The sequence below is a fragment of the Pseudonaja textilis genome, chromosome 15, assembly GCF_049901715.1.
Source record: "Pseudonaja textilis isolate UNSWEBS1 chromosome 15, rPseTex1.2, whole genome shotgun sequence".
Lineage (NCBI taxonomy): Eukaryota > Metazoa > Chordata > Lepidosauria > Squamata > Elapidae > Pseudonaja > Pseudonaja textilis.
In genome coordinates, this window is record NC_142004.1 from 222,765 (window position 1) to 247,201 (window position 24,437).

At 55.9% G+C, this 24,437-nt stretch overlaps 1 protein-coding gene and 1 long non-coding RNA gene across 2 annotated transcripts; one reads left to right on the plus strand and one right to left on the minus strand.

Annotated features, from left to right (window-relative positions):
- Positions 1-1,950: 1,950 nt before the first annotated feature.
- Positions 1,951-16,134, minus strand: LOC148124612 (uncharacterized). The gene is made up of 3 exons (XR_015739580.1): positions 15,996-16,134; positions 2,809-2,957; positions 1,951-2,164 (listed from the first exon to the last, which is right to left on the minus strand). It is a non-coding gene; the product is annotated as an uncharacterized LOC148124612 (long non-coding RNA).
- Positions 16,135-16,401: 267 nt separating this feature from the next.
- On the plus strand, positions 16,402-23,031 carry TPST2 (tyrosylprotein sulfotransferase 2). Its single transcript, XM_026719421.2, has 7 exons — positions 16,402-16,575; positions 19,708-19,786; positions 20,273-21,156; positions 21,404-21,602; positions 21,845-21,895; positions 22,367-22,415; positions 22,604-23,031. Exons 3-6 carry the CDS (start codon positions 20,318-20,320, stop codon positions 22,394-22,396), a joined length of 1,119 nt encoding a protein of 372 aa, XP_026575206.1. The 5' UTR covers positions 16,402-16,575; positions 19,708-19,786; positions 20,273-20,317; the 3' UTR covers positions 22,397-22,415; positions 22,604-23,031.
- Positions 23,032-24,437: the final 1,406 nt, after the last annotated feature.

The window sequence follows — 24,437 nt, forward strand, 5'->3', positions numbered from 1 at the left end:
CACGAGGCTCACCCACTCCCAGGATTGAAGGGGGTCTCCTGGGGCTCTGGGTTAACTGGCCGGGTGGATCTGCTGCTAAGAGGAAGAGGAAAGTGGCAATCTTCCAGGAGGCCTGCTGAAACCGTGTCTCCTAGTGCCAAGGTGTGCTGGTGAGAAAGGGAAGGAAGGAAAGGGGGGGGGAGGGAGGGGCTTCCCCTCTGCAATGGCGAGCTAATTAGACCCTCCCTCCTCCTCCTCCTCCCCCTCCCCCCCACAGATCCCACCCAGAGAGAGGCTGGGGTTGGTGTGGGGCTGCCAAGGCACACCCAGGGAGCCCTTAATCTACGGGCCGCTGACATGATAAACAATAATGTCTCGTTTGGAGCTGTTATAACTTATCTTGTTAGTGGGCGGTTGGGGAACCTGTAATTGGTGATTTGTGCATGGACTGTCACAAAATTTTAAAACACGTTTGCCATCATTTCTGGGGTGTTTGAACAGCAACTGGCGCACGAGGCCAACAGGGAACCACAAACAAAACTCCGCCTAAGGCTTGGGGGGAGGGGGCAAAGAGGAAGCTAGACCTTCCCAGCCCCACCCCCTCCCACACAGGCATAGTCTGGAAGGTTTTAGGCCTCCCCAGTGCTGGCAAATCTGACCGGGATAAATAAGGGGTCAGTCATCTGGGTCAGTCTGAAGGCAAAGGCCCGGGGGCCGGCTGGAGAGACCCACTCGGCTCCTCCTCCGGGATTTCCAGGGACTGGCAAGGGCTCCCGAAAGAAGCCACGGGAGGAATGGCAGTGAAGAGGCCAGTGGGAAAAGGACTGCGGGGGTGTGTGTCGGGGGGGGTCTTCTCTCGTCTTCCAAGAGTCCGAGGAAAGGGGCCACCCTCCTATTTCGGAAGAGCTGCGTCTCTTCTCCCCCAGCCACCATGCTCGTCTGGGACTCGAGCCAGGACTTCCGGGGAGGGGCTGGCAGTCCCACCAACCTTGCCAACCTTTGCTCAGGCTAATGGATGGGGTGGCGGGGGGCACCCTGGGGCCCTCCCCCCCTTCTTGGGCTGTTTTCGGCTGAAGCATTCATTAAGAGCACCTGCCCTTGTAGTCAGCCCCGCTTCATTAAAAATACTGTAGAGTGATGTGTAATTAAAATTATGCAGATCTTTTTTAAAAATAGCTCTTTTGAAATAAAGCCCCAGTCATCCATAGCTATTAATTTAATCAGCCAATTTTGCTCAGGTGAATTCCTCCCTCCCCTCCCCCCCCCTCCTCATGCAAAGGAGCAGGAAGATTTTAACGGATTCAGTTACCATAGCAATGCGGTGCTTCTCTTCTCCCCACCCTGCTAGGGCCCTGCCAGCACAGGAGTTCAACACCCCACCCATATTCTCCCCCCACCTCCATTTTCCCCTGCCTGCCCTGGTTGGCCTTCTGTAGCACCAGAGACGTCCCGGAAGGGAAGCACCGATTGGCAGAGGGAGGGGAAGCCCCTGAGCCAGGGGGCCTCTCTGAGGGAACTCCCTCGCCCCATTTGTCAGCCCGCGGGCGTTTGTCCTCTCTGTGGCCTGTTTAGGAAATGTGCCGCCACCTGAGTCTCTCGCAGGTGGCCCAGCTAAGTCTCACTCGGGGCTACAAGCTGCAAATCTTTGTCCCCAAGTTTTGTTGGCTCTTGTCAGACTGCTGGGGGGTTCGGCTTCTCCCCCCAGAGCCCGAGAACCTTCCCGGGCAAAACCCGCTGGAGGTGTCTGTGCAGAAGCTGGGGGAGGGGAGGGGGGGGCAGCCCCAGAGGAGGGAAGGGGCTGAAAGACCGGGGATCACCTTCTGCCGCCTCCAAACCCAAGCGAGCAAGGACGCCCCCCTGGCCAGAAGGAGAGGAAGGGGAGTTGCCCGCCAGGAGAGCATCTCATTCGGAATGCAGGGCGCATCCCCCTTGCTGGCGCATTCTGCTGCAAGAAACTCGGGAAAGACAAGAAAAATGAAGGCAGGTGCAATCTCATTTTCTGAGGGCTGCAAGTCAGCCAGGAAGCGGCCATTATTCCATCGACTCTGTCGGCATTAAGTTATTTCCTTCACTAAAGACGGGCGGGTTCATGAATATCTATTGAGTTCCAGGTAGTGGCGTCTGGCAGAGAGCGCCTTGCTGATTGTAGCTTTATATTCCTCCGACAACACACCTCAATCTCCCTCTGAAGTGAAAGACAATAGTATTTTAAATTGGTTAATAAATCTCTAGATTGATGCGCCAGAAAGGCCGGGCGACTTCATCTCTATTACATGAATAAAAGTGATAAGGCCTCTGCCACAGAGGGGCTCCAAATTGGGGGGAACCCCCCCCCTCCATCCCTCAGGCCTGAAGCACCTCAGCTCCAGAAAGGGTTCCCATGGTGCTGCAGCCGTTGCCATCCCTCTTCTCCGGGGAAGGCAGGAAATTGCAGGACGAGGGCCGGAGAGAAGGCAGGGGAGGGAGCCAGCCCCTTCCCACCCTGGCACAGCTTCTGCCCTGGCCAGGCCCTGCTGGAGAGCTTCCTCCTCGTCTCTTCCTTTGCAGGGGCTTCTTTCTCTCCCCTGCAGACCTTCTGAGGCTTCTCTGCCCTTGAGCAGCCGGTGTCCAACGGAGAGGGTTCAACCTCTGCCAGCTACTTCCCCGCCCTCACCTCTGGCCAAAGCTTAGCATCCTCTGTTCCTCCTCCTCCTCCTCCTTCCCCTCTTGCTGCCCTTCTGCTGCCCAAGCCCCCCCACCCCGCTCTCCAAGGCAGGAAGGCATCCTCAGGCTGCACGCAGCAAATTTCAGCCCCCTCCTTAACGGAGGGTGGCATTTCTGGACCCTCACCTGGAACTCCTCCATCACTGCGGGGCAACCTCCCACTTCCTGCCAATTTGGCACAACTCCACCTTGGCTCTTGGCTGGTTCAACCGAACGGCGGGCCCTGGGAGAGGTTGGGGAGAGGCTCCTTCCAGTCCAAGACCTGAGTCCTTTTCCTGCAATTAAAGGGTCCTGATCAGCAGCCTTCTTGCACACTCCTCCTCCTCCTCTTCCTCTGCTGATCAGCTTGAACCGGATGTGAGGCTCTCCTGCTTTTTAGCGAAGGCAGAAATGCCAGCAGACACACAAGGGGCAGATCAGCCGGCAGAAGCCAAGCGGTGCCTCCTCCAGTGAGGCCAGCCTGGCATGAGGAGGGTCTCTGGGCGTAGAAACCTTTGCCTTCCTCGGGTCTTGATCAAGTGGCAGCTGCGATGCAGAGTCTCTTGACTTCGCTAGGAAAGTGCACTTGCTAATTCAAAACAGTTATGTTAGCCGATATAAATTTATTTAGTGCCATAAATTACATAATTGAATTTTTATTTCCTTCATATATTTGAGTGAAATAACTAATATTTTGAATCTGCTTGGCCTGCATATGTCTTTCACAGGAACATATTTTCTGTAATATTATGCCTGTATAAAGCTGACATTTAAATGGTTTAATAAATGAGCTGTTGTTTGACTTGTTTCAGATTCAATACATTCTGGTACATTAATAAAATATATTTCATAAAGCAGCTCAATAGACCAAACCCTTGATTTATTAGCGATACTTTTGCTCTTAGGGGGACAGATATTCAAAATGTCTTCAAGGTTAAAATAATAATCAATCACACTAATTAGACCCAATTTTTCATATGCAAATATAATTAAGCATATATTTCCCAAGAACTTTAAAGAGAGGGATTGAAGCTGGGGATAGGATCCTGGGGCGGGGGCGGGGGGGGGGGCGAGATCCAGTTTGCACTAATGGGACAGCTCTCTCCCCATTGAAATCTGCAACCAGTTGGATTTGGCACTTTGCACTTTGCCCAAAACGCAGGAAAGTCGGGCCGAAGAGCAGCGGTCGGGAGCTTAAGGGCGAAGCTGACCCACCCAGGCACAGAGCAGGCTTCCCAGGTGTTGGCTTGGCCCAGTGGGTTTCAAACCTTGGGATCCTTTGGGGAGGGGCGAACCATTCCTGCCCCTTTCTTGCCCCTCCCTGGCCCTGGCGCTGGGCTGGGCCAGGCAACTTGGCAACCAGGCGGCTGCAGGCCTTCTGTTGCTTGGGCACAACCCAGGCTCGGAGCTGCCCAGTGCCTGAGCCCTTTTGGCATCTGCTGGACATGAAGAAAAAAACCGCACCGAAGCTTCAGGGCCTGCCTGGGGTTTCCTGGGGGGCGGAAGGAACGGGGGTGGGGCACTCAAGGGGCATGAGCATCTGGGGGTGAGGCCTGCCCAGGTTGCCCTGGTGAAGGGAGCTCCTCCAGAGAACCAGCCCTTCCGTGGAATGGAGGGAGTCTCTCTTTCTTCTGTGAAGAGAAGGGTTAATCCGTGATGTTTGTTTATGAACTTGGAACATTACTGTTGTTGGATAATTGGAATACATGCCTGGGTTATATGTGTCTTCTTTATTGCATGCTATAATTTCATTTTTAAAGCTTCCCGAGTGCCATCCTTTAAAAATAATCTCACAAAGAAGGAATAAATTCTTTTTTCAGCTGTGCTAGATAGAGCTACCCAGGGACTGAGCCCCCTGGTTCTCCCAGAGGCCTTGTGGGGAGCTCTGTCTTGGGTTGGGGAGGGGTCAGCACAGGTCTTCGGTGGGAGGGGGTGGTTTGCTCTGAAGGCAGGTCATTTCGGGCAGGCCAAAGAGAGGAGGAGGAGGAGCAGGAAGCCAGGGCTCGGGGCTATTGCTTTTGAAAACCCCGCTCAGTCCAGCTGTCGGCTTCTGTGACAATCTCCTCCCTTGGGCCTCTCTTCAGCCAGAGGGTTTGCAAAGGCGGGGAAGGGCTGCCCCAGAAGGCCTGGGAGCAGGGAGGAAAGGGCTGGATGCCCATTGGCGCCATGTCCCACCAAAGGTTTGGGGAGCCTGCAGAGCCACCGGCTGCCAGGAGCCCGCAGGAGAGCAGCAGAGCCCCCACAACAGAGAGGCCGGAGGCTTGGGGGGAGAGAGGTGGGAGCAGCCTTGCAATGCTCCCAGGGGCCAGGCCTGCCCACCTGCCCCGCCCAGGACAGCGGGCCTGGCTGCTGAGGCTGGAGCAGAACCGAAAGAAGGTCTCTGGCTGGTCCCCGGGTGGCTCAGGCCTTTGCCTTGCTTGTTAACCCTGGCAGTGCAAGGAAAAGTTCTCCAGAACTGAAGGGCAGCCTTGGCGGGGGAAGGATCAGAAGGCAGGCTAATTGCTGGAAGAACCCTGGCCTGGCTGAAGGCAAAGCGCCAGCCTCCAGTCTCACCCGCAGCCATCGGGATTTGCAAAATTGGCGTCTGGACTCAGTTGGCTGCTCAGGGGTCTGTACCGCTTTCTCTCTCTCTTTCTCTCTTTCCTTTCATCTCCTCCTGGGAACTTCCTTCTCAGCTGCCTGGCTGGTAGAAATTCAACCAGGGATGCAGTTCCCTGACTGCCCAAAGGCTTGGGACAACTCAGCCCCGCTGCCTGACGATTCCTCGGTTTCCTCTTTGCACTGGAAAACAGACCCTTCAGACGTGTTTTTCCTTTGCCTTGACTGCGGTTTGGACCACTAAGGTCAGTTGCTCAAGAACGGAGCTCGCCCGACCGATGCCCAGCATTTTCTGGGGGAAACGGCTCCTTTGCAAGCGAATTAGAGGCAGGCGAGGCAGTTACATCAGATCAGAATTGGTAGTTTGAGAGCGCAGCAGCTAGACTGGTGCTGCCAGTGGAGGCTCCATAGAGACCAGGCTCCGTATCTGGATTCTGGATTCGGAACAGAGCCCGAGTTATGGTGTTTGTCTGATGCTGGCAGCCTTTTGGCCAAGGCCCACCACTCTGGCTGGGCCAGAGCCCAGGGTCAGAGGCCCCCTGAGGCCTCCCCTCCCCTGCTGGCCTACTGCTGGGGTTGAGGGGCACTTCCCGTGCATGGAGAGGGCCCACTCACTTCCCTGGCTGGGTGATGCGGGGTGGCTGGTGTTGGAAGCCAAGGAGCAAGCAGCGGCCTGCTAAAAGGATGCCCAGCCTGCTGCCACATTCCGTAAATCAGGCTAACCAGGCAAGGGAAGCACCTCAAGCCCAGCTCCGTAGTTCCACCTGGCAGATTCTGCAGCCAAACAATGGCCTGGCTGCATGTCCTCAGGCCGTCTGCATGCCACCTGGCAGCCCATGGACCACTCACCCCCCCCGGCCACTGGACAAGGTTCCCTTCCGCCCAACCTTCGGGTCCACCTGCTTAGCCTCTCCCGGTGGGTTTCCGCCTTGGGGTGGTATGCGGTGGGCATTGGAGCCCAGGCCTTTGCTCGAGAACAACCAGGACAGTCTCCATCATTCGCTAAGGAGCCGTGGTGGCGCAGTGGTTGGAGTGCAGTACTGCAAGCTCCTTCTGCTGACTGTTGCCTGCCTGTGATTTGGCCGATCGAATCTTACCAGGCTGCAGGTTTACTCAGCCTTCCGTCCTTCCAAGGTCGGTAAAATGGGGGCAAGAGGCTGACTCTGTAAACTGCTTCAAGGGGACTGTAAAAAGCCCTGTGAAGTAGTATATAAACCTAAGTGCGATGGCTACTGCTGTGCTCCGCTGCTCCGCTCCCTCCAAGCCTCAGCACTTCTTCTCCCGAGCGCCTTCTCAGCCTCAAAGCCAGGCCATGCAAATTTGACCCCGAATGGGAGGAAAATGCCATTTGAAAAGCAGGTTTGTCCCTCTAGGAAAATGTCCTCCTTCCTTTGGTCTACAATCCATCATCCCCTCTTCTCCCATCACCTTCATTTCTGGCTCCAGGCAATCCATCTTATGGTTAAAAAGAAAAAGATTGATTCTCACAAAATGCCATTTTCAAGCAAGAGAAATGGAAAAGGGCCCTTTGGACTCACAGAAGCCCCTGGTGTAGAAGGAAATCTCCACAAGATCCCAACGGGGAGTTACAGGCAGATCTGTCTCCTGGGAATCCAGAAAGGAAGCTCAGAGTGGCAAAAGGAGCACTTAAAATGGGCGATGCCACGGCCTTCCCCCTTCCTACAACCTCCTGGCCCAGGTCAACAGAGGGGAGATCAGGGCTGGTGAGGAAAGCAGACAAATGATGCCAGTCCCACTCGAAGCTGAACTCGCAACCCTGATCTGAGCATCTCCCTGCCCTGGTCCTGGCACCCTTCCTTCTCCTCCTCCTCCTCCTCCTCCTTGGAAAATAACGGGAGAGAAGGAGCCCCAGAAAGCCCCCTCCCCAGCCAAAGCCTCCTTCCTGGTCAACCCATTCCGGAACCTGGAACTTCACTTTCAACCTTGGCAAAAGAGGAGGAGCTGCAGGCCAGCCGGGGCTGTTCCCCATATTAGCCTTAGCCAAGATGGCGGCCAGGCCAACTCCTTTTCAGCTGATCTTGGCTGCAATGGAGACACTGGGTGCCTTCCGGGGAGATGCCCTCAACTGCTCAGGCTGGCAGAGGGCCAGCGTTGGCCAATCCTGTACCCTGCATGCTGGCAGAGCAGCTCCATGAAGCCTGTGGCCCCTTCCTCCCCTCGGCCACCCGTGGGGAGCCCAAGACGAGAGAGAAGCGTCCCCAGTCTCTGCTGAGGAGGGCGTGAGGTGTGCTTGCCCTGAAGGAAGTGCAGCCTGATTGGGATGCGGAGCTTCGCTTCTGCTTTTCTCCCTAATGAGGCAAAATAAATTTACACCATGTCGTGCCCCTCCCCCTCCCAAGCAGAGGCAGTTTTTACGCCCGTTTAGACAACCTCCGATCTCCCCCAGCCGCACGGAGCTTGCAAGCTGACTGCATTTTTATGAGCAGGCTTGTTATATGCCAGCAAAGTATGCAAAATATGTCAGGCCCAAGCCGAGATCGGAATCAAAATGACTCTAATTACGTGTAATAATTTTTGCATCCCTGCATAAAGCAAGATTTGGTTTTTATAGGGGGGAGAGAGAGAGAGAGAGAGAGAGAGAGAAGCAATAATGCCTTTGCAATAGTGGAAAGAAAAATCATTTAGTGGGGTTCGGGGAGGGGGGACACACAGGATTTGGAGGAGTGTGAGACCCAAGCTTTCCACCACTGGAGGGGCTGCAATGACAAGGAAGGGCTCCTGGGCAGAGGCAAAGGCCCCCGGCTGGGTCACCCAGGGACCCGCGGCCTTTCGGTGGGCTGCTCCCTAGCCACTGGGGCTTCCTGGCCCGGTGTTGGCCCAGGCAGAGCTGCTCCGATGGTGCTCCAAGGCTCAGCGCAAACGGAGAGGGGAGCTGCCATGCTCCCTGGCGGAAACTGGTTTAGATCTGGCCTCTGGCAATTTCTGGGCATCTGGCGAGTTGTCCAGCCAGAAGGAATTTAGTCCTTTAGAGATGCCATTATTTTGAAATACTGTTGCAGATATGAACCAATTTCTTCATGGAAAAAGTTTTCCTCCAGCAACTGTGACTCTGGAGGGTAGAAATTCCAGGGAGGGGGGGCTGAAATGAAGTGGCATTCTGAATGCAAATATGTCATATTTTTACATAAAATATTAATTTGAAAGCCAGGTTTCTTCATTGCATCTTTTTACGATTCCACTATTTACAGTAATGGCTGAGACAGTTGAATTGTTTCAATTGCTGGAGAATCCTTTGGCAATTTTTAACCAGGGAGGAACGGCACATTTATGGCACAATATCTCTGTTGTCGTGCATAATGCATGCTCAAAATACACACTGAATTGTGTTTAGATTAGGAGGCAGGTGAAATACAGCTGAACAGGATGAGCGTCATGACATCTTAAGATGCTCGTTTGATGAAAGGATGGTGCCCATCTGCGGAGTCCCCGGCTGCCCTTGGAGAGATCCAGGAGGCCTTCCTTGAAGGACGGAGCTGCCATGAGCGTCTGGAAAGCAGGTGGGCTTCATGAGGAAAAGAAGAGCCCGCTCTCCCATTGGCTGGACTCCCCACCCCACCCCCACCCCTATGGCAAGGCAGACCACCTCTGGCAGACAAGATGTGCAGGCTGCACAACAGATCACCTCTAGCATCAACACGGGGGTTGGACTGCAAAGGGGAAGTCAAACCAACTGGAAGGCCGTTGGGATGTAAAGAAAATATACCCTCCTGGTTTAGGGGCAGGATGGAGATTAAAGGGATTAGAAAAGGGGGGGTAATTATTCCCCCAAACCACCAGTGTGGCATTGGGGCAGCTGCCCTGATCAATCCTGCTGCCCCTCCTGGAGGAGGCAGGAACTGCTGGGTCTCCTTTGTGGAGACTTCTGCCCTGCTCACCAGAGAAGGCCCATCCTGAGCCACGAGGGGAGGCGGCCATTGGCGGGGAGGGGGGTGATTGGTGATTCCATTGTTTTGACCCCCTCCCCACCCCGCGAGGTTTCCCTGGCTTTGGAGGAAGCGCCTGTGCTGTGGCAAGGCCACACTAGAGAGGACATCGCTGGAGGTGCTGCTCCCGCGGTGTCAGTGGGCCAACCCCCAGCCTCCCCATCTCTGGGGCCCAGTGGGCATCAAAGGAAGAGCAGCCTTTGGCCCGGGAGCTTCTGGCTGGGCTCTTGGCGTTCGACGGGAATCCCCGGGCTCTCTGCTGACTCCTGTGACGTGGCTCAGGCGAACGGGCTCCAGCTCCCCTGAGGTTCTCCTCCTCTCGAGAAGGGGAGACACCTCCAGAGGTGATGAGGTGGGAGGTGCCCCTTGGCTCCAGCACTAGCACAGGATTTCCACACACACACACACACGAAAGTCTCAGCTGAGGCCGGTGAGGCCAGAATGGGAAGCAGGGAATCCCACCACCTCTCCATAGGATGGGCAGCCCTTGGTTGTGCTTAGAAGCATCCCCCTGGCCGGTGGGTTCTATTTTGCCTAGGGCAGACTCTGTTGATAGATCCTAGTTGGGTATCAAGAATAATATAAACCAATTACAATAAATATTGTGATTTAAATTAATCACAGATCTATTATGCCTCAATTGTGATCTAGACAGACTTGACTTTTTAAACAATTCTTCCCAATGAATTTGTTAGTTAAGTCTTCACACATGTTGTCACCATGTTGATATCAAGAAGTTATCTGCAGCTTTTCCATTTTGCTCTTATGAATGAATTACCGTAAAATGGGATCTTTTTTAGAGAGCAGGTGGCCTCTTTTCCCGCTCCATTTTTCTAACATTCTTGCGGGAAGCTCCGCATAAGTGAGCCTCGCTTCTCCTGGGCAATGCCTTCTTCTCTGGCAGGGCATTTGGGGGAGGCCTCACCCCACAGGGAGAATCTCCCTAAGAACCAGAGTGGTTCCAGTTGCATTCTGTCAACCAGAAGGATTCCCCCTTCCTGGACGCTTTCCTACTGTATGTCCAATTTAGTGTTCTTTCCTCGTGATCCATCTCAGCCAAGATGGACACTTGTCCAAGAGTTCTGGAGCCCCCTGGAGCTCTCCAAGGTCCTGAGCTCGGTGCTGCTGGGCTTCTGCCCCATTGCCCTCCTCAGTCAAAGCCTTGGAAGAAGCGTGTGTGACATCCCCAAATGCCTTCCTCCCTCTTCTGCCAAGGGCACTCGGACTCCCGTCTTGCCTAGCCCTTCCTTCCTTCCTCTCGGTGGAGGCTCCCCCCTCCCCCCCATCTCCCCAGCCACCTTCAGCAGGGGTGAATTACAGGCCCGGGTCCTCTGGCCTGCTCTGACTCCCCACCCCGATATTTCCCCACTTCAGAAGAGTGTCTACAACTTTCTTCCTGTGCCGGAATGGGTGAGAGAGAGGCATCACCCCAGCTGCAGGCCACCTCCTTTCAGAGCATGGACAGAGCCCACCTATGCCCCCAGCCAGACCTGGGGCTCCCTGGACTGTCTCTTTTGGCAGCAACTCTGTTCCTTGGAGCACCCCCAAAAGGCACTCTCAGAGGGTTGGAGCCACCAGCAGCAGCAAGCAAGGGCTTCACAGAGGAACCGGCCACCTGCGCTTCTTGGCAGGGAACCCCCATTGTTCTGGTCAAGCAGGCTGGTGAAATCAAAGCTGCAGGGCCCGTTTAACCAGCGAAGGGAAACACAAAGAAACAGAAAAGGTGGGAGAATGAATAGTGCTGCCTCGTTCAGCTCCAGCGTTGCAGCAAGACCTGCCCTCTTCAATCCTGCAGCAGCTTCTTCAAAACGCCCCCAATATCCCGGCCTCCCTCCCTTCAGGCAGGTATTGCTGTCACCCAAAAGCAGTGCATGGAGGCATTCAATTTGGAGTCAATTTAAATTTCAATTGTCTGTGAAATCTAAATCAATAGGCTATAGTTCAATGGTGCTTTAACAAAATGGGACATAACCGAGGACTCGCTGGGGGATTTGGTAGGATAGGAGATTGCAAAACAACCTCCGTGGCCTCTTAGGGACAGGACCATTCCAGAATGCAGAGGCACTTTGACAAGGGAGCCTCAGAGATCCTGCTCCTCAGGAGGCCCAGAGGGGGCGAGAGAGAGGCTGCCCCACACATCTCCCTGGAGGCCTTTAGGGGTGAGCATAGCCAGGAGCCCCCCCCCCCCCACATTCAGTTGTTTTAAGAAATGCAAGAGAGGGAGGGGGCTGGACGGCTGAAATTAAAATGTCACCCAGATTCCAAACCTGGTAATTGCATGGAATGTAATATTTTCTATGCTTTATTTACTTACCTCCCTTGAAAAAATCCTGAATACGGCTTTGTTGATAAAAATTGTGATGGCTATTCAGAAATTATATGCTGAGAGAAGTCAGAAAACAGGTCTACTTTTTGTTTCATAAAAACATTGGAGAAATCCTTCACTAGCCCACATTTTGCATCAACACCCATTGTTGTGGGTCTCCAATGCGAGAGGGCAGGCAGGCGGGTATCATGCTGCCCAAGTTGCTTGGCCCAGCCGGGCCCGGAGGAGATGCAGAGCCTCTCTGGCCAGGCAGGAGCCACGCAGCCTTGATGCGGCTAGGCCTTAAGTGAGGCTCAACTGCTCCTCCTGCCATGCGTCATGCACCGCTCACATCTCCCCTTCTAATTTATGACTTTTCTGTCACTCTGAGCGGCTCCCAAACAGCATTATTTAACTTTATTTGCATTTAATAATAATTCACTTTTTCTCGGCACATTGCAAATTATCATAATCAGGCTGGAGGTGAGATTGAATTTCATCAACAGCTGAGGGGCTTCTCCCTCCCTCCCTCCCTCCCTCCTGTGGCACAGAAGAGAGGCTTGTCCACATCAAAAGGCCTCTGCGTCCAGGCGGGTTGGAGGCGGCTGCTTTCTGCCAGGAGGGGCCAGGCAGTGGAGCAGGCAGGGTCCTGGCCCATGGAAGGATTGGCAGTGGCTTCAGCCCAGCACCAGACCAGATCCTCCCCCCGCCCCCCCAAAAAAAAATCTGCTGTATGAACACACCTTGTGCCTCTTTGTTGAGCAAACGCGCGCCAGATTTGCTGCTCTTACCTTCCTGCGCCTGAAGGCCTAAACAACCCAGAACGTGTCTCTTCTTTGTAGGGGGAAAGGAATCTAACCTTGTTCAACAATGCTCTGTTTGTCTCTCTAAATTTATTATTTTGGGAGAAAAAGCAAACAAACCAAAGAGAATTTTAAAAAATAATTTTCTGCATGGCCTATTTTTGCTTGAGAAAAAAAGTGGCTGAGAAGGATGCCAAGGGTCTCCCCCTTTCCCCCTGGAAAATCAAAATGTCGTGCTGTTTACTTCTTCCCATCTCCACTGAAGAGGCTCTAGAGCCCTCTTGAGTTAAATGAAACTTTTAAAAGTCTTGTTCTTGAGAAGGGCCAGAGACCCAGAGAGCAGCTGCAAAACAGGCCTGGAAGAAATACAACCAGCCTCGTGCAAAGCCCTAATGAGAAAAAGAACAAGTAGAGATGGAAGCTTAAGAGAAATGTGCACAAGAAAAACTACAGCCGCGGGGGGCTGCAGCCTCCAGGCGGCCGGCCAGCCAACCAGCATATTGATCAGGGCCAAAGAAATGAGAGGAGAGACTGGGGAGGTGGGGGGGCGAGATAAATGGCGGGAGATAGAGAGCTTCAGTCTGATGAAAACAGGAGGGAGGCAGCTTAAATCAAAGAGCAAGCCGACCAAAGAGATGCTGCGATAAAAGGATTTCTGTTTATGGGGCGAAGGGAAGACAAGGTGGGGAGCTGGGGCTTGCCCGTCTCCCTGGGGCCCAAGGGAAGGGAGGGGGAAGGGGGCCCATGTCAGAGGAGCCCACTCCCCAGGCCTCGCGATGAACATCACCTCACCCTCTAGAACAGGGAATCAGAAACGCCGCTAGCTAATACATTTAAAGACGCTCCCTTACGCAGAGAATCAGTAATAATTGTAAAAATGGGCATTGATAGGGCTGGGCCGAGGTTTAATCCAGAGATTCAATTTGAAGCCAATTCGATCAAATCTCTGAATTGAGTCAAATTGTTAAATCAAATCAAATCCCATGCACAAAAAGCCTCTTTTTTCCCCCTGCATTGAGTTGGAAAATCAAATCAAAACAATTTTCTGGATCAATTTGAAGTGTCAAAATAGATCAAATCAGTGACTTGATTTGAAGCAGGTCACAGCCAATCAGCCTCCCCCTCATCAAGAGAGCAAGAGAGCGTGAGGACCAGAGTGGCCCTTCCAGAGGGCCAGAGACCCCCATGACTCACCTGGCCAACCCACCTCCGATGCCCACCAGCTCCAGCCCTCCTTTCCTCCTGGGGGCCGAGGCCAGAGGTGGTGCCTGGTCCAACATCATCTGGTCGGAACTGGCACCCGACCCCAGTCTGGGTCCACCCTGCAGCCCGAGGACAGGACTGGCACAAGGGGCCGAGCTGGGCCAGCCTCTTTTCCGGCTTGGCCATTTGTGGGGAGGGAACTCAGAGCAGGCTGGAGCCCAGGAAGTGACACCCCCCCCTCCCATTTTGAGGATGGCTGTGATTGGCAGAGTGAGGGCAGGGTCCTCAGCCAATCACAGCGCTTATCCCCCATTGCAGAGGCATAGTCAGGCCAGCCCTGCTCAGTCCCGACTCTCCTGCTGACCGTCTGGTTCAGTGGGGGGGGATTCCATTTTTGTCACTACTGGTTCTGTGGGCGTGGCTTGGTGGGCGTGGCAGGGGAAGGAGACTGTAAAATCCCCAGTCAGAGGGGGTCTTTGCCGGTTCTCCAAACTACTCAAACAAATTCTGCTACTGGTTCTCCGAAACTGGTTAGAACCTGCTGAATCCCACCTCTGATCTGGTTCCCTCCTGCAATACTGAACTCCAGGCCTTCTTCACGCACGCAGGGTGGACTGAGGAGGGACCCAGAGCACCCCAAGTTGCAAAGAGGGTTTTCTGCTGCCACCCAGCAAAGGCAGAAAGGTGCAGAGTTAACAGATGTTGCCTGCCCCTCCCCCAGAGAGAGGGCTCCAGGCACAGGCCACCTTCAGGATCAGGCCCACTGCCTTCACAGCCTGACTTGTCCACTCAGCAGAGTGTCCTGCAAAGCCTTTTCAAATTGAAATGGGGATTGGCTGGCCGGGGTTAATAGGAGTGTTGGAAAATAAATAGGTTATTGATTGATCATAACAAAACGCTGACTGCAGCCTTGCTTCCTGGCCTTCTCTGACCCAATATTACAGAAAATCCAGTTAGCATCTCATTATGACCAGCTGGCTGGGGGAGGGGATATTAATGAGCAGATGATGAGGGCTGAGGAAGAGGATGGGCAGAGGCTGGCCCCCAGTTATTGGGGGGGGGGAACTAAAGCTCAGACAACCCTCCGCCCATGGGTCTTGGGAGAGTGGCCCTTGGGCACCACTGGGTTTGGTTTCTCAGACTGTCCTGGTTGGTCTTCAGGTAGCTCTGGGGCAGCCCCTCTGCCCCACCCGGCTGTTGCCCCAGAGCCACCGCAGGACCCATGGAGACCGTCTTCAGTCTTCTTTCCTGGGGTCGTAGGCCAGTTGGCATTTGGCAAGCTTTGCTTGAAGGGGTTCCACAGAAGCCCTTTCCTCACCTTCAGATTCTAGCCACAACCTGCCAGGAGGTCAGAACCTTCCAAAAACGACACCCCAGGAACAGAGGGAAGGTGGCCGAAGTGATGCCTGAGAAACTCACTGCTTTGCCCACCACCTGCAGGTGAAGCCAGGCTGGGCCCAGCAAAGGCTCCCTGGGACAGCCTCGCCCACCTCCCAAAGCTCATCCCTGCATTGGACAGGCCCTGGGAGTAGGGGGCACGCGGGGGGGCGCATCTGGCTGGAAGCAGCGGCAGCAGCAGCAGCAACACAGGTGCGTGCGGGGGCGTGTTTCCAGTTCTTGGGGAACAGACTGAGGCAAAGTCAAGCGGGCAGCGGTTTGCTGGGCGACAGCGCCCCCTCGCCAAGCGGAGACCCTCCCGCCCGCGCCCCAACGGGCCAAAGGGACGGGCCCGGCGGAGAGGAGGCCGGGGACGCTCAGCTGAGCCAGGCAGGCGAGCCGTTTCCTTGCTTTAGTCGCCACCTGGTGCCCGAAGTGCCTGCGCGGCGGCCTTTCCTTCCTCGGCGCTGGGCGAAAGGGGGCCTCCGCGGGGAGAGCCAGGCAGCCCCCGAAGGGAGGGGCTCCCCGTTACGGCCCCGAGACCGCGAGCGCCCGCCGGGCTGCGGGCCGTTGACGAGCGAGGGCTCAGCTGTGGCGGTTCGGTTTCACGGGCTTCCCGAGGGGCGGGACCGTCCTGGACGGCCGTGGAGGGCCCGGCTGCTACGCCACCCGCCAAGGGGCTCGCTCCGGAGCGGACGAGAAGAGGAAGGCGGCAACCGGCTGGCTTCGGGACGGGCGAGAGGAGGGCGGGACGGGCGGGGCGGGGGTCCTCGGGGGTGACCTCCGAGAGCAGCTTGCGCAACGCGGCGGCGGCCGCTGCCCGACACGCTCCTGAAGCTTGGACTTCAACTCCCAGGATGCTTCGGCGCAGCGCGGAGGGGTCGAGGGCGTCCTCCGACCCGTCGCCCTCCACTGATTTGTGCCCCAGCCACCTTCGGGGCTGCACTTGGGGCATTGTGGGAAATGTAGTTCCTTAGCGAGGGGCTCTCTCTCTCCCCGCTCGCCTCGGAAAACTGCATTTCCCAGACTCCACTTCTTGTGTTCGGCGGGGGCTGCGTGAGCGGTGGACTCCGGGGGCCCGATCCTCGGGGGGCGCCTGCTCACCTGCGGCCGCCGGGAAAGGCGGAGGAGACGGGGAGGCTTCCCGGGCCGCCTTCCTCGAGCGCCGTTGAGGAGCTACGCCAGGGCGCCTTCGCGGGCGGGGGCTTCTTCCTAGGCCGCCCCTCCTCCGCCGGAGCCCGCGGGATTGGCCCCCCAATAAAAGGCGGGGCAGCCTTGGAAGTGGCGCCGTTCTTCCGCGATCCCGGATCGTTCCTTCCCCGGGACGGGGGCTTTGGGCTGCCCTGCAGCCGCCCCTTTTCCCCTCCGCGCCGCTCCCCCTTTCCCAGCCGGCTGCTCTGGCTGACGTTCCCGGGAAAAGCTCAGCCGCGCCCGGAGGCCGGCGGGACCACAAGAGCCTCCCGGCGGCCAGGCGGGCTCAGTCCCGGCCCAGCAGAGGGCTGCTCAGCCGGCCGCCGCTCCGAGAGGCCCGCCGCGGGGGCGGTCCGTCTTCCTCCTCCTCCTCCTCCTCCGTGCGCGTGACGTCTCTCGGCGCCGGCCGGGCAGCCGGAGGAGGGAAGCCGCCCCGGGGCTGCCTGCGCTCTCCCCGGCCGAAGAGGACTCCGCCGCCGGCGCCGTTCGAGCGGTGAGTACCCCCGGCGCCGAGCCCCGGGCCCGGCTCTGCCCTGCCACCTGGCGCCCTCCGGAGCCCCGCTTCTTCCCGGACAAGGGCCGGGAGACGCTTTTGTCCCGAGCCCGCGAGTGAGCCGCTCCGCTCGGTGGGATGCTCTCGACCGGTTCCCCGCTGGGCCTCGGATGCCTCCCCGGCACCGCGGGCTTCGCCCCCACCGCCCGCGAAAGCCGCCTGGGCCCTTCCTCTGCCTGGAAGGGACCCAAGGGCCAGGGATGCGGGGCTCCTGACTCTGGCGGCTTCCTCGGGGGGGGGGTCCGCCCAATCTCCCCTGTCCACCACCCGGCAGGGCCTGGGTCGCTGAAACGGAGAGCTCCAGAACCTGCTTTGGGGTATCGGAATGGAGCCGCCCTTCCGCCCGCCCGCATCCCAGCTGACTTGAGTTCAAGGGGAGATTTGGCCTTGTGGAGCTTGGAGAATTGGGGGTCAGGTGCCCCACTCTTCTCTGGTGCCACCCCCTGGTCAGCATAGGAGACCCCGGGAGTTGTTTTGCCTCTGGGCAACTGGGGGGGGGGGCGGCACCTGCTGTCCCCCCCCCATTGCTGGAAAATCCCATTTGCACCAAAACAGCCCAACTGGACAGTCTCCCCTTCCTCCACCTTCTCTCTTTCCTCTGTTTGTCTGTGTATTTCTGTCTGTGTGTGTGCATGTGTGCACGCGCACTCATGAATGTAACTGGCCCTAAGATGCTTTTGAACAGCCTACATAAGACCCACATGGAACGGTTTATTGTTGCACCACTGTTGGAGAAAAATGACGCACAACCTTGAAGGAAAAATACGTTTATTTGGTGCCTAGAAACATTTTTGTCCTTTATAATAGGTCAAAAAGTTGCCCAAGGCCTGCAGGGGAGCCCTACTAGAGATGGGCTTCGGCCCCAGCTCTTTGGGGTGGGGGGTGAGGGGGCTTCAGTTCTCCTGGAGTCAGTGAGACCCTGCCACAGATGCTAAGATGCAGAAGCGGCTGCCCAGGCGTTGGTCCCTTTTCTGCACCTCTGAAAGGAGCCGTTTGCAGGAGAAGTGATCTGTTTAGGGAACGCTGAGTCAAACCGGAGCCCAAAGCCCACAAGTGTGGTTTCGTAAGTGGCACAGGAAACTAATTTTATCTCTTCCTCAACTGCTCCAGGCCTGTAGCTCTTGGTTTCCTGTTGCAGGCAGAGGGAGCACACTGTTTTCAAGACATCCTCCTCCTTGCCTCTTCTCCTGGGGAGGCGGGGGCTCTCCAGGGGGGCCACCCAGCTCCTCCTTAGCCCCTTTCCACCCTTCAAAAGGGCCAAGGGTGGAGGGCAGGACAGCATCTCTTTGCCTCCTTGAGCTCTCCTTCCCTCCCCTGGATGGGAAGCTTTTCAGTGGAACCCCCACCCCCGTCCTGTTCAAGGGCAGCAGGAGCTCTTAGTAAATGTTCCTGAGCCTGGGATCCACTGGGCAGGCAGCTCCCTCCCACCTCAGGCTGTGCTTGTCCCACCTGCCCATAGTTTAGGCGTTTGCCTTCATTTTGCAAGGCTTGGAACAAAGAGACCCAACCCCCCAGACTACCTCCAGGCTTGGATGCGGGGCGGGGGGGTGGGGTGCCCTGGAGCCCACATTCCAAAATATGTTCTCCCCCATCCGCACCAGTCTTTGACGTCCTTCCAGCACTTAAGGAGCCAGCTGGACGTGCCCTCCTTGACATCCCAAGAGCTCCCTGGGGCTTTTTGGCAGATGTGGCTGGCTGAGCAACCACCGGCCTGAATCACAGCGGTGCAGCTGGCTGGCTGTGTGGCTCACAGTCCCTTAGCAACCGGCTGGTTGGTTCTAGAATCCTAATGGGTTTCCGGCCAGTTGTAAATCCATGAGGGGAGCCTCTCCTTTTGCTGGAACTGTGGGGTGTCCTGGTGGGCTTTGCCGCAGTGGGGGACACCACCCCCTGGGCTGAGCTGCTCCTGAGTCGCCCGATGAAGGCTGCCTGCCCACCCACCAAGGGCCAAAGTTGGTGGCCTTTGCAGGATGAGCCGCTCCTTCCGGGCTTCTCCTGCCAGAAGTGCTGGGTGAGGTGGACAGGAGGGCCACATCCTGGTAGGAGGCAGTTTCCAAAGGTTTTTTGTTTTGTGGGCAGAGCCCGTCCGGCCACTACAGGTGGCACGTGCCGTGCAGGCCTTCAGGAAACTGGTGCTGCTCTTGAGGGGTAGCATCAAGGTCCCAGGCTGGTGGCAGTGCCAGCCTGGCCTGATCCTCCTTGCTTGGTTTGGGCTGTCTTCCCTGGACAGCCTTTACGGAGGGGTGCACTTCCCACTTAGGCTTATCCCAGGGAAGACAAGACGGACTTTCAGGCAGCTGGTCTGAGTCCCAGAAATGGCAGTCTGAGGAGCCAAAACCATCTTTGGATGCAGTTGCTCCATGTTAGAATTCAACCAATAGACCGACTTCTTCCCACCCTTCTATTGTTTCGATATACTCCCACTTCAATGGTCTGCAACTCCTGGGGAACACATGCATGCTGGGGTATTGCTTGATTCCTTAAATGTTGCAAGGTGATGCTAATGCTTTGACCCAGGAGCCTCTGATCTGACTCCGTCCGGCCACTGGGCAAACCTAAGAAAAACCTCTGCCCCTTCAACGCCCCTCCCCCTTTGGGCTCCCCTTGGATTCTGTTTACCTAACGCAGCAAATGAACGAGCAGCTTCTTCTCCAGGAACGACCGTCTCGATCTTGATTGTGCAACCTTGTATCTAGGCCACCCAACGGGTGTGCGCATGTGTGTGCGCATTGTGTGTGTACCTGGCCTTGATAAGGGGGAGGTGTCTCTCGGGGGCTCCCCAGCTGCCTGGCTTGGTGGAGCATGGCCGCCTGTCTGTTGTCGTGGCAACAGGCTCAGTCTTTGTCCCCGAAACAGGCTGCTGCGTTGACACTCCTCCAGCTCGCTCTGGAACGCAGCTTTAAGCCCAGCTGATCATCCCCGCGGGGCGACCAGCGGCACCGGGGGCAGCTTCTGCCCAGGAGGAAGCTGTCCGGGGCCACGGCAGGAGGCAGGAGGGACCCGAGCCAGGGAGCTCTGCCGTGGGATGCGGCCCCTGCAAAGCGTCTGGCTGACTGTGCTTTCCTTCCCCAGGCTGGATTTCCCTGATTTGGGGGCTGTTTGGCGGAGCAGGAGCAACGAGCGAGCAGGAAAATGACCTCCGCCAGCGAAGGTGAGCCCCTTTTCACCCTAATTGACTCCCCAGACATCTCTCAGCCGTGGTGGATGAATATTTGATGGCCCCGCCTGCAATTCCCCCCACCCTCCACTCTGGCCCACATTTTGTGCCGTTAATATTTGATCGCCTTCCAAAGCTGCAAGACAGAGGTAAAAGCCTGGAGGCAGATTGGCATGGAAGATCCGCAGCCAGGGAAGGAGGGCAGGTGGAAGCTTGGTGGAATTTGGGTGGAACACCCTCGCTGGGTTGGTCCTGAGGCTGGGGTCCTGGGCGGCCCTCCCCAGCCATCCTGGCACGAGATCCTTTTCAAGGAAGCCTTGCTGAAAAGCTGCTGGGGCCGGGGGCCACGTCAGTGGTGCTCCACACGCACTCCTTCATGGAAGCAGGAACTGAGGGGGGGGCCTTCCTGCCAAAAGGGGGGGGCGCAGATGAAGAAAGACCCCCTGGGGCCTAAGGGACTTTCCACTATTGTCCCCGCAGCATCCAGATGTTGAAGGTGGTGTGTCCCATGTGGAGGAGGCGAGGATGCGGCTGACCATGAGACGAGTGCTGATGGGGGTGGGCTTCGCCATCGCCCTGATGGTCTCCGTCCACCTGGGCCAGCAGATGCTGCAGTGCCAGCAGAGGCTGGGCCAGGGCCTCAGCTGGCCCCTGATGCGTCCCGAGAGGGAGGAGCTGGTGATGCTGGACTCCAACCGGGTCGAGTATCGCTACAGTAAGGAGATGCCGCTCATCTTCATTGGAGGGGTTCCCCGGAGCGGGACCACCCTGATGCGAGTCATGCTGGACGCGCACCCAGAGGTGCGCTGCGGGGAAGAGACGCGCATCATCCCGCGGGTGCTGGCCATGCGCCAAGCCTGGTCCCGATCCGGGCGGGAAAAGATGCGCCTGAACGAAGCCGGGGTAACGGACCAGGTCCTGGATGCGGCCATGCAGGCCTTCATTCTGGAGGTGATCGCCAAGCACGGGGAGCCGGCCCGCTACCTCTGCAACAAGGACCCCTTCACACTCAAGTCCTCCGTTTACCTCTCCCACCTCTTCCCCAACTCCAAGTTCCTGCTGATGGTGCGCGACGGGCGGGCCTCCGTCCACTCCATGATCACCAGGAAGGTGACCATTGCCGGCTTCGACCTGCGGAGCTACCGGGATTGCCTGGCCAAGTGGAACAAAGCGATCGAGGTGATGTACTCCCAGTGCCTGGCCATCGGGCGGCTGCGCTGCCTCCCTGTCTACTACGAGCAGCTGGTCCTGCACCCCCAGAAATCCATGCGGGCCATCATGGACTTCCTGGACATTGCCTGGAGCGACACCGTCCTGCACCACGAGGAGCTGATTGGGAAGCCAGGCGGGGTCTCCCTGTCCAAGTGAGGGGCCAGTCGGGGATCACCCCACGATCGGGTTGGGGCCGGTTGAATTCAGGGCCTGGAATTCCCTTGAGGGGTCAGGGTGCTCGACTAGGGCGCCCCCCCCCCCAGTTTTCAGGCAGGAGGGGAGCCGGTTCTGCAGTCAAACCTCCCAAGTTCTTTCAGATTTCACTTGCAAGTCCTCAGGCTGGACTTGATCTGAAGGAAAGCCAAGGGCCCCATGCACACACCTTTCTGCTCTGCACAGGATCGAGCGATCCACGGACCAGGTGATCAAGCCTGTGAACATGGAGGCCTTGACCAAGTGGCTGGGACACATTCCGGAGGACGTGGTGCAGGACATGGCTCAGATCGCCCCCATGCTGGCCAGGCTGGGCTATGACCCCTATGCAAACCCTCCCAACTACGGCAGCCCGGACCCCCTGGTGATCAACAACACCCACCGGGTGAGTGCCGCGGAGTCCCTGGCCTGGTTGGCGCCTTCGTCCCTTTGGGTGGATTTTTATAAACCGCTCCCTGCCAACCCCTCCTCCCGGCTCCACTAGGGAAGCCGGCCGGCGTTACTCTCGCTGAAACGGGGATGGGGAGGCCCACCTGTTCGGCATTGAGGTGCCGATCGCCTCGCTGAGCGAAGGGCTGCAGGGCCCAATTCTGCCAACACAGCTGACTCTGTGCGCTTCTTTGCCAGGTCCTGAACGGGGAATTCAAAACACCCGCCAATCTGAAAGGGCACCTTCAGGTCAGTTTCTCCACCTCCGTCCTCCTCGTCTCCCAGGCTGCAGAAATGCTCCTAATTCAGCTAGGCATGATTCCCTGGGGTCTATCAGCGTCCCCTCCCCCAATAACTTCTCCTTCTGGTGCTGGATAATTTTCAAGGGAAAAGATGAGGAGGATACCAAATAGGCGCGTTCCCACCTTTGAAATGCCCCATTGAGAGGATCCTGCCAGGCAATGGCATCTTAGCTCTGACTGTGGCGAAGGCATCTCCTCAGAGGCATAATCCCTACAGTTCAAATCACTTTGAGATTTGTTTGATACATGGATTTCCTGCAGCCAGGAATTCAATAGTGTGCATCCCTTAAATTATTTTGAATAATTTTGTTCCTATCTGGACCTGTTTGGAAAGCTAGAAACCCGAAACAACCGATGCAAAAATGAAACTGCCCAGCTCAGAAGCCGCTGACCTTTCCTTTCTGTTTGGTCTTTGCAGGGGACTCCGAATACGACTGCTTTTCACTGACCAACTCAACAATTTCCAGGTACATCTTGGTGTGGTCCCAGAAGATCTTGTCTCCAACTCAGGTGGAGCTGTACAGAAACCTTCTTGATGCTGGGAGGGTGGGCATCATCCTCTCAGCCCTGAATTCCCACCAAACCCTGGTTTAGCTCGCTTGAAGACTGCCGTGACATTCTCCGGGAGTAATTCTGCTTTCTTGATTTCATTTAGGTGCAAATTGCTTCCCCTTTTTCTGAAGAGGAGAAAGTTTGCAAACAGTGGAAATCTGTTATCCAAGCATATTGCTTGCTACTGATATTGCCAAATCAATGCTATCTATGAAATACTTTTCATTTTGCCATTAATTTGTCAAGTTTGGACTTTCCAGTTTCCGGAAAGAAGTCATGTACCAAGTCTGGATATTGCTCTGCCGTCATAAAAAGGGAACCATAAAGAATATTGGAGAAGATTTTACACTTGTCTGCGGAACAAGTTTTTCTGGCTCTGTGTAAAACCATCTTGTAATTTTTGTTCCCTAATTTGCAGACCTTAAGTAGCCCTCTTTGTATTTCCTCTTTAGAGCGCTTTCAGCCTTACTGGCCCTTGTTTCCTTTCTCTCTTCTCAGTAATTCACCAAATTAAAGAGATTTATTTATTAATTCTGAAATATATGAGATTGCTTCTTTTAGATTCTGTTCTTGTGAAAGAATAGTTAAACCCAGTTTTAACCGAGTTAATTACTTTTAAAATTTTAACGATTGGATAGTCCCTAGGATGGGAATGTTCCTATCGTTTTTTGGGCCTGCAGTTACAGAATCTCTCTGCACCCCAAGCGGGCTGGGATTGCAGATGCCAAAACCTCAGCCAGCAAACGCCGCTTTGTCCAGTCATGCTCGAAAGAGGGCTGGGCCTCCAACGAGGAAGCCAGTCAACAGTAACCTCTGTGGCCTTCACATAACCCCAGAGCAGCAGCACAAGGTTAGCCCGATGAATGACCTCGGAGCTCACGCATGGATGTGCAAAGCTGCAGCTGGACTTTGTGAACGTGTCCTATCAGTGGTTGTCTAGTTGGTGGTTGTGCTTGTGTAGTTTAGGAGAAAGGGAGCTTTTCTGATAGCTGATCTGTTTAGGGTTAGGGTGTAGAAAAAACTAACTTCACCTGCCCCATTCCAAGGAGGAGAAACTAGAGCGCGCTGGGGATGGGGGGAGGCGGATAGGGATCTGACCGCCTTCTTGGCAATTGCAAGATTCCTTCAGGAATCCGCTTCAAGCTCATGGATCTTTCCTCCCGGGTCGGTAGTTGCCTTTTCCAGCCGTATCTTCTGAGCTGCTGGGGGAGCCATGAGCTGGACCGAGGGGAGCCCCTTGTTAGCCTAAGAGATTCTCCTGACATCTCTGGGCAGCCAGCGAGTGAGTATTTGATGGCCCTGCCATCCAGTTTAAAAGCTACCAGGGGCTGATGGTGCAAAAGTCCAACAGTAAGGAAACGTGGGGGGAGATGGAGGATTAGGATGGACCCGAGGGTATCAGTGGAGGCCATTTAGCAAAGTGCTGGTCCTTGTGCAGCTTTTCTTTCCCTGCCACTCTTTCTGATACTCCCTCCTTTCCCCAAGAGCTGGTGGGCTCTCTTCCTGTGCATCTTAGCCTTCCTCCTCACCGCCATAATGTTCACTTTCTGATTTCTCCTAATTCTGTTTCCTTGTATAAGGGTCACAATTCCCCACATCAGATTTTTAATGGTATCAGCTCTTGCAACATTGAGACAATATCTTGGCTTTATAGGATGCGCAAATCTAGATTTTCCACTTAACCGGCTTGTTGATTTCTCAGCCGGGTTTTAAAAGCCCAGAGGTGACCAATTCAACACAGGCACTGCCATTTCCAGGGCTCCGATTCCTGCCCTGCTTCCGCCCCGGTAATTTCCAGGCATTTGATGCCCTCAGCAACCACAAAAGCAAATCCTCCTCCTCCGGTCCGGGGCAGCAGGAGGCTCCCCGGCGGCGAGGGCAAGGACTTCGCGTGCCCGTCAAAAAGCGCCTTCACCCAGCGACCCTTCCTCCGGGCT

Bases quoted from the DNA above. Each gene is read 5' to 3' on its own strand.
- TPST2 (XM_026719421.2), top strand. From the start codon at position 20,318: ATGCGGCTGACCATGAGACGAGTGCTGATGGGGGTGGGCTTCGCCATC. The intron at 21,157-21,403 runs GTGAGGGGCCAG...TGCTCTGCACAG, and splicing joins GGCGGGGTCTCCCTGTCCAA to GATCGAGCGATCCACGGACC. The intron at 21,896-22,366 runs GTCAGTTTCTCC...TGGTCTTTGCAG, and splicing joins ATCTGAAAGGGCACCTTCAG to GGGACTCCGAATACGACTGC.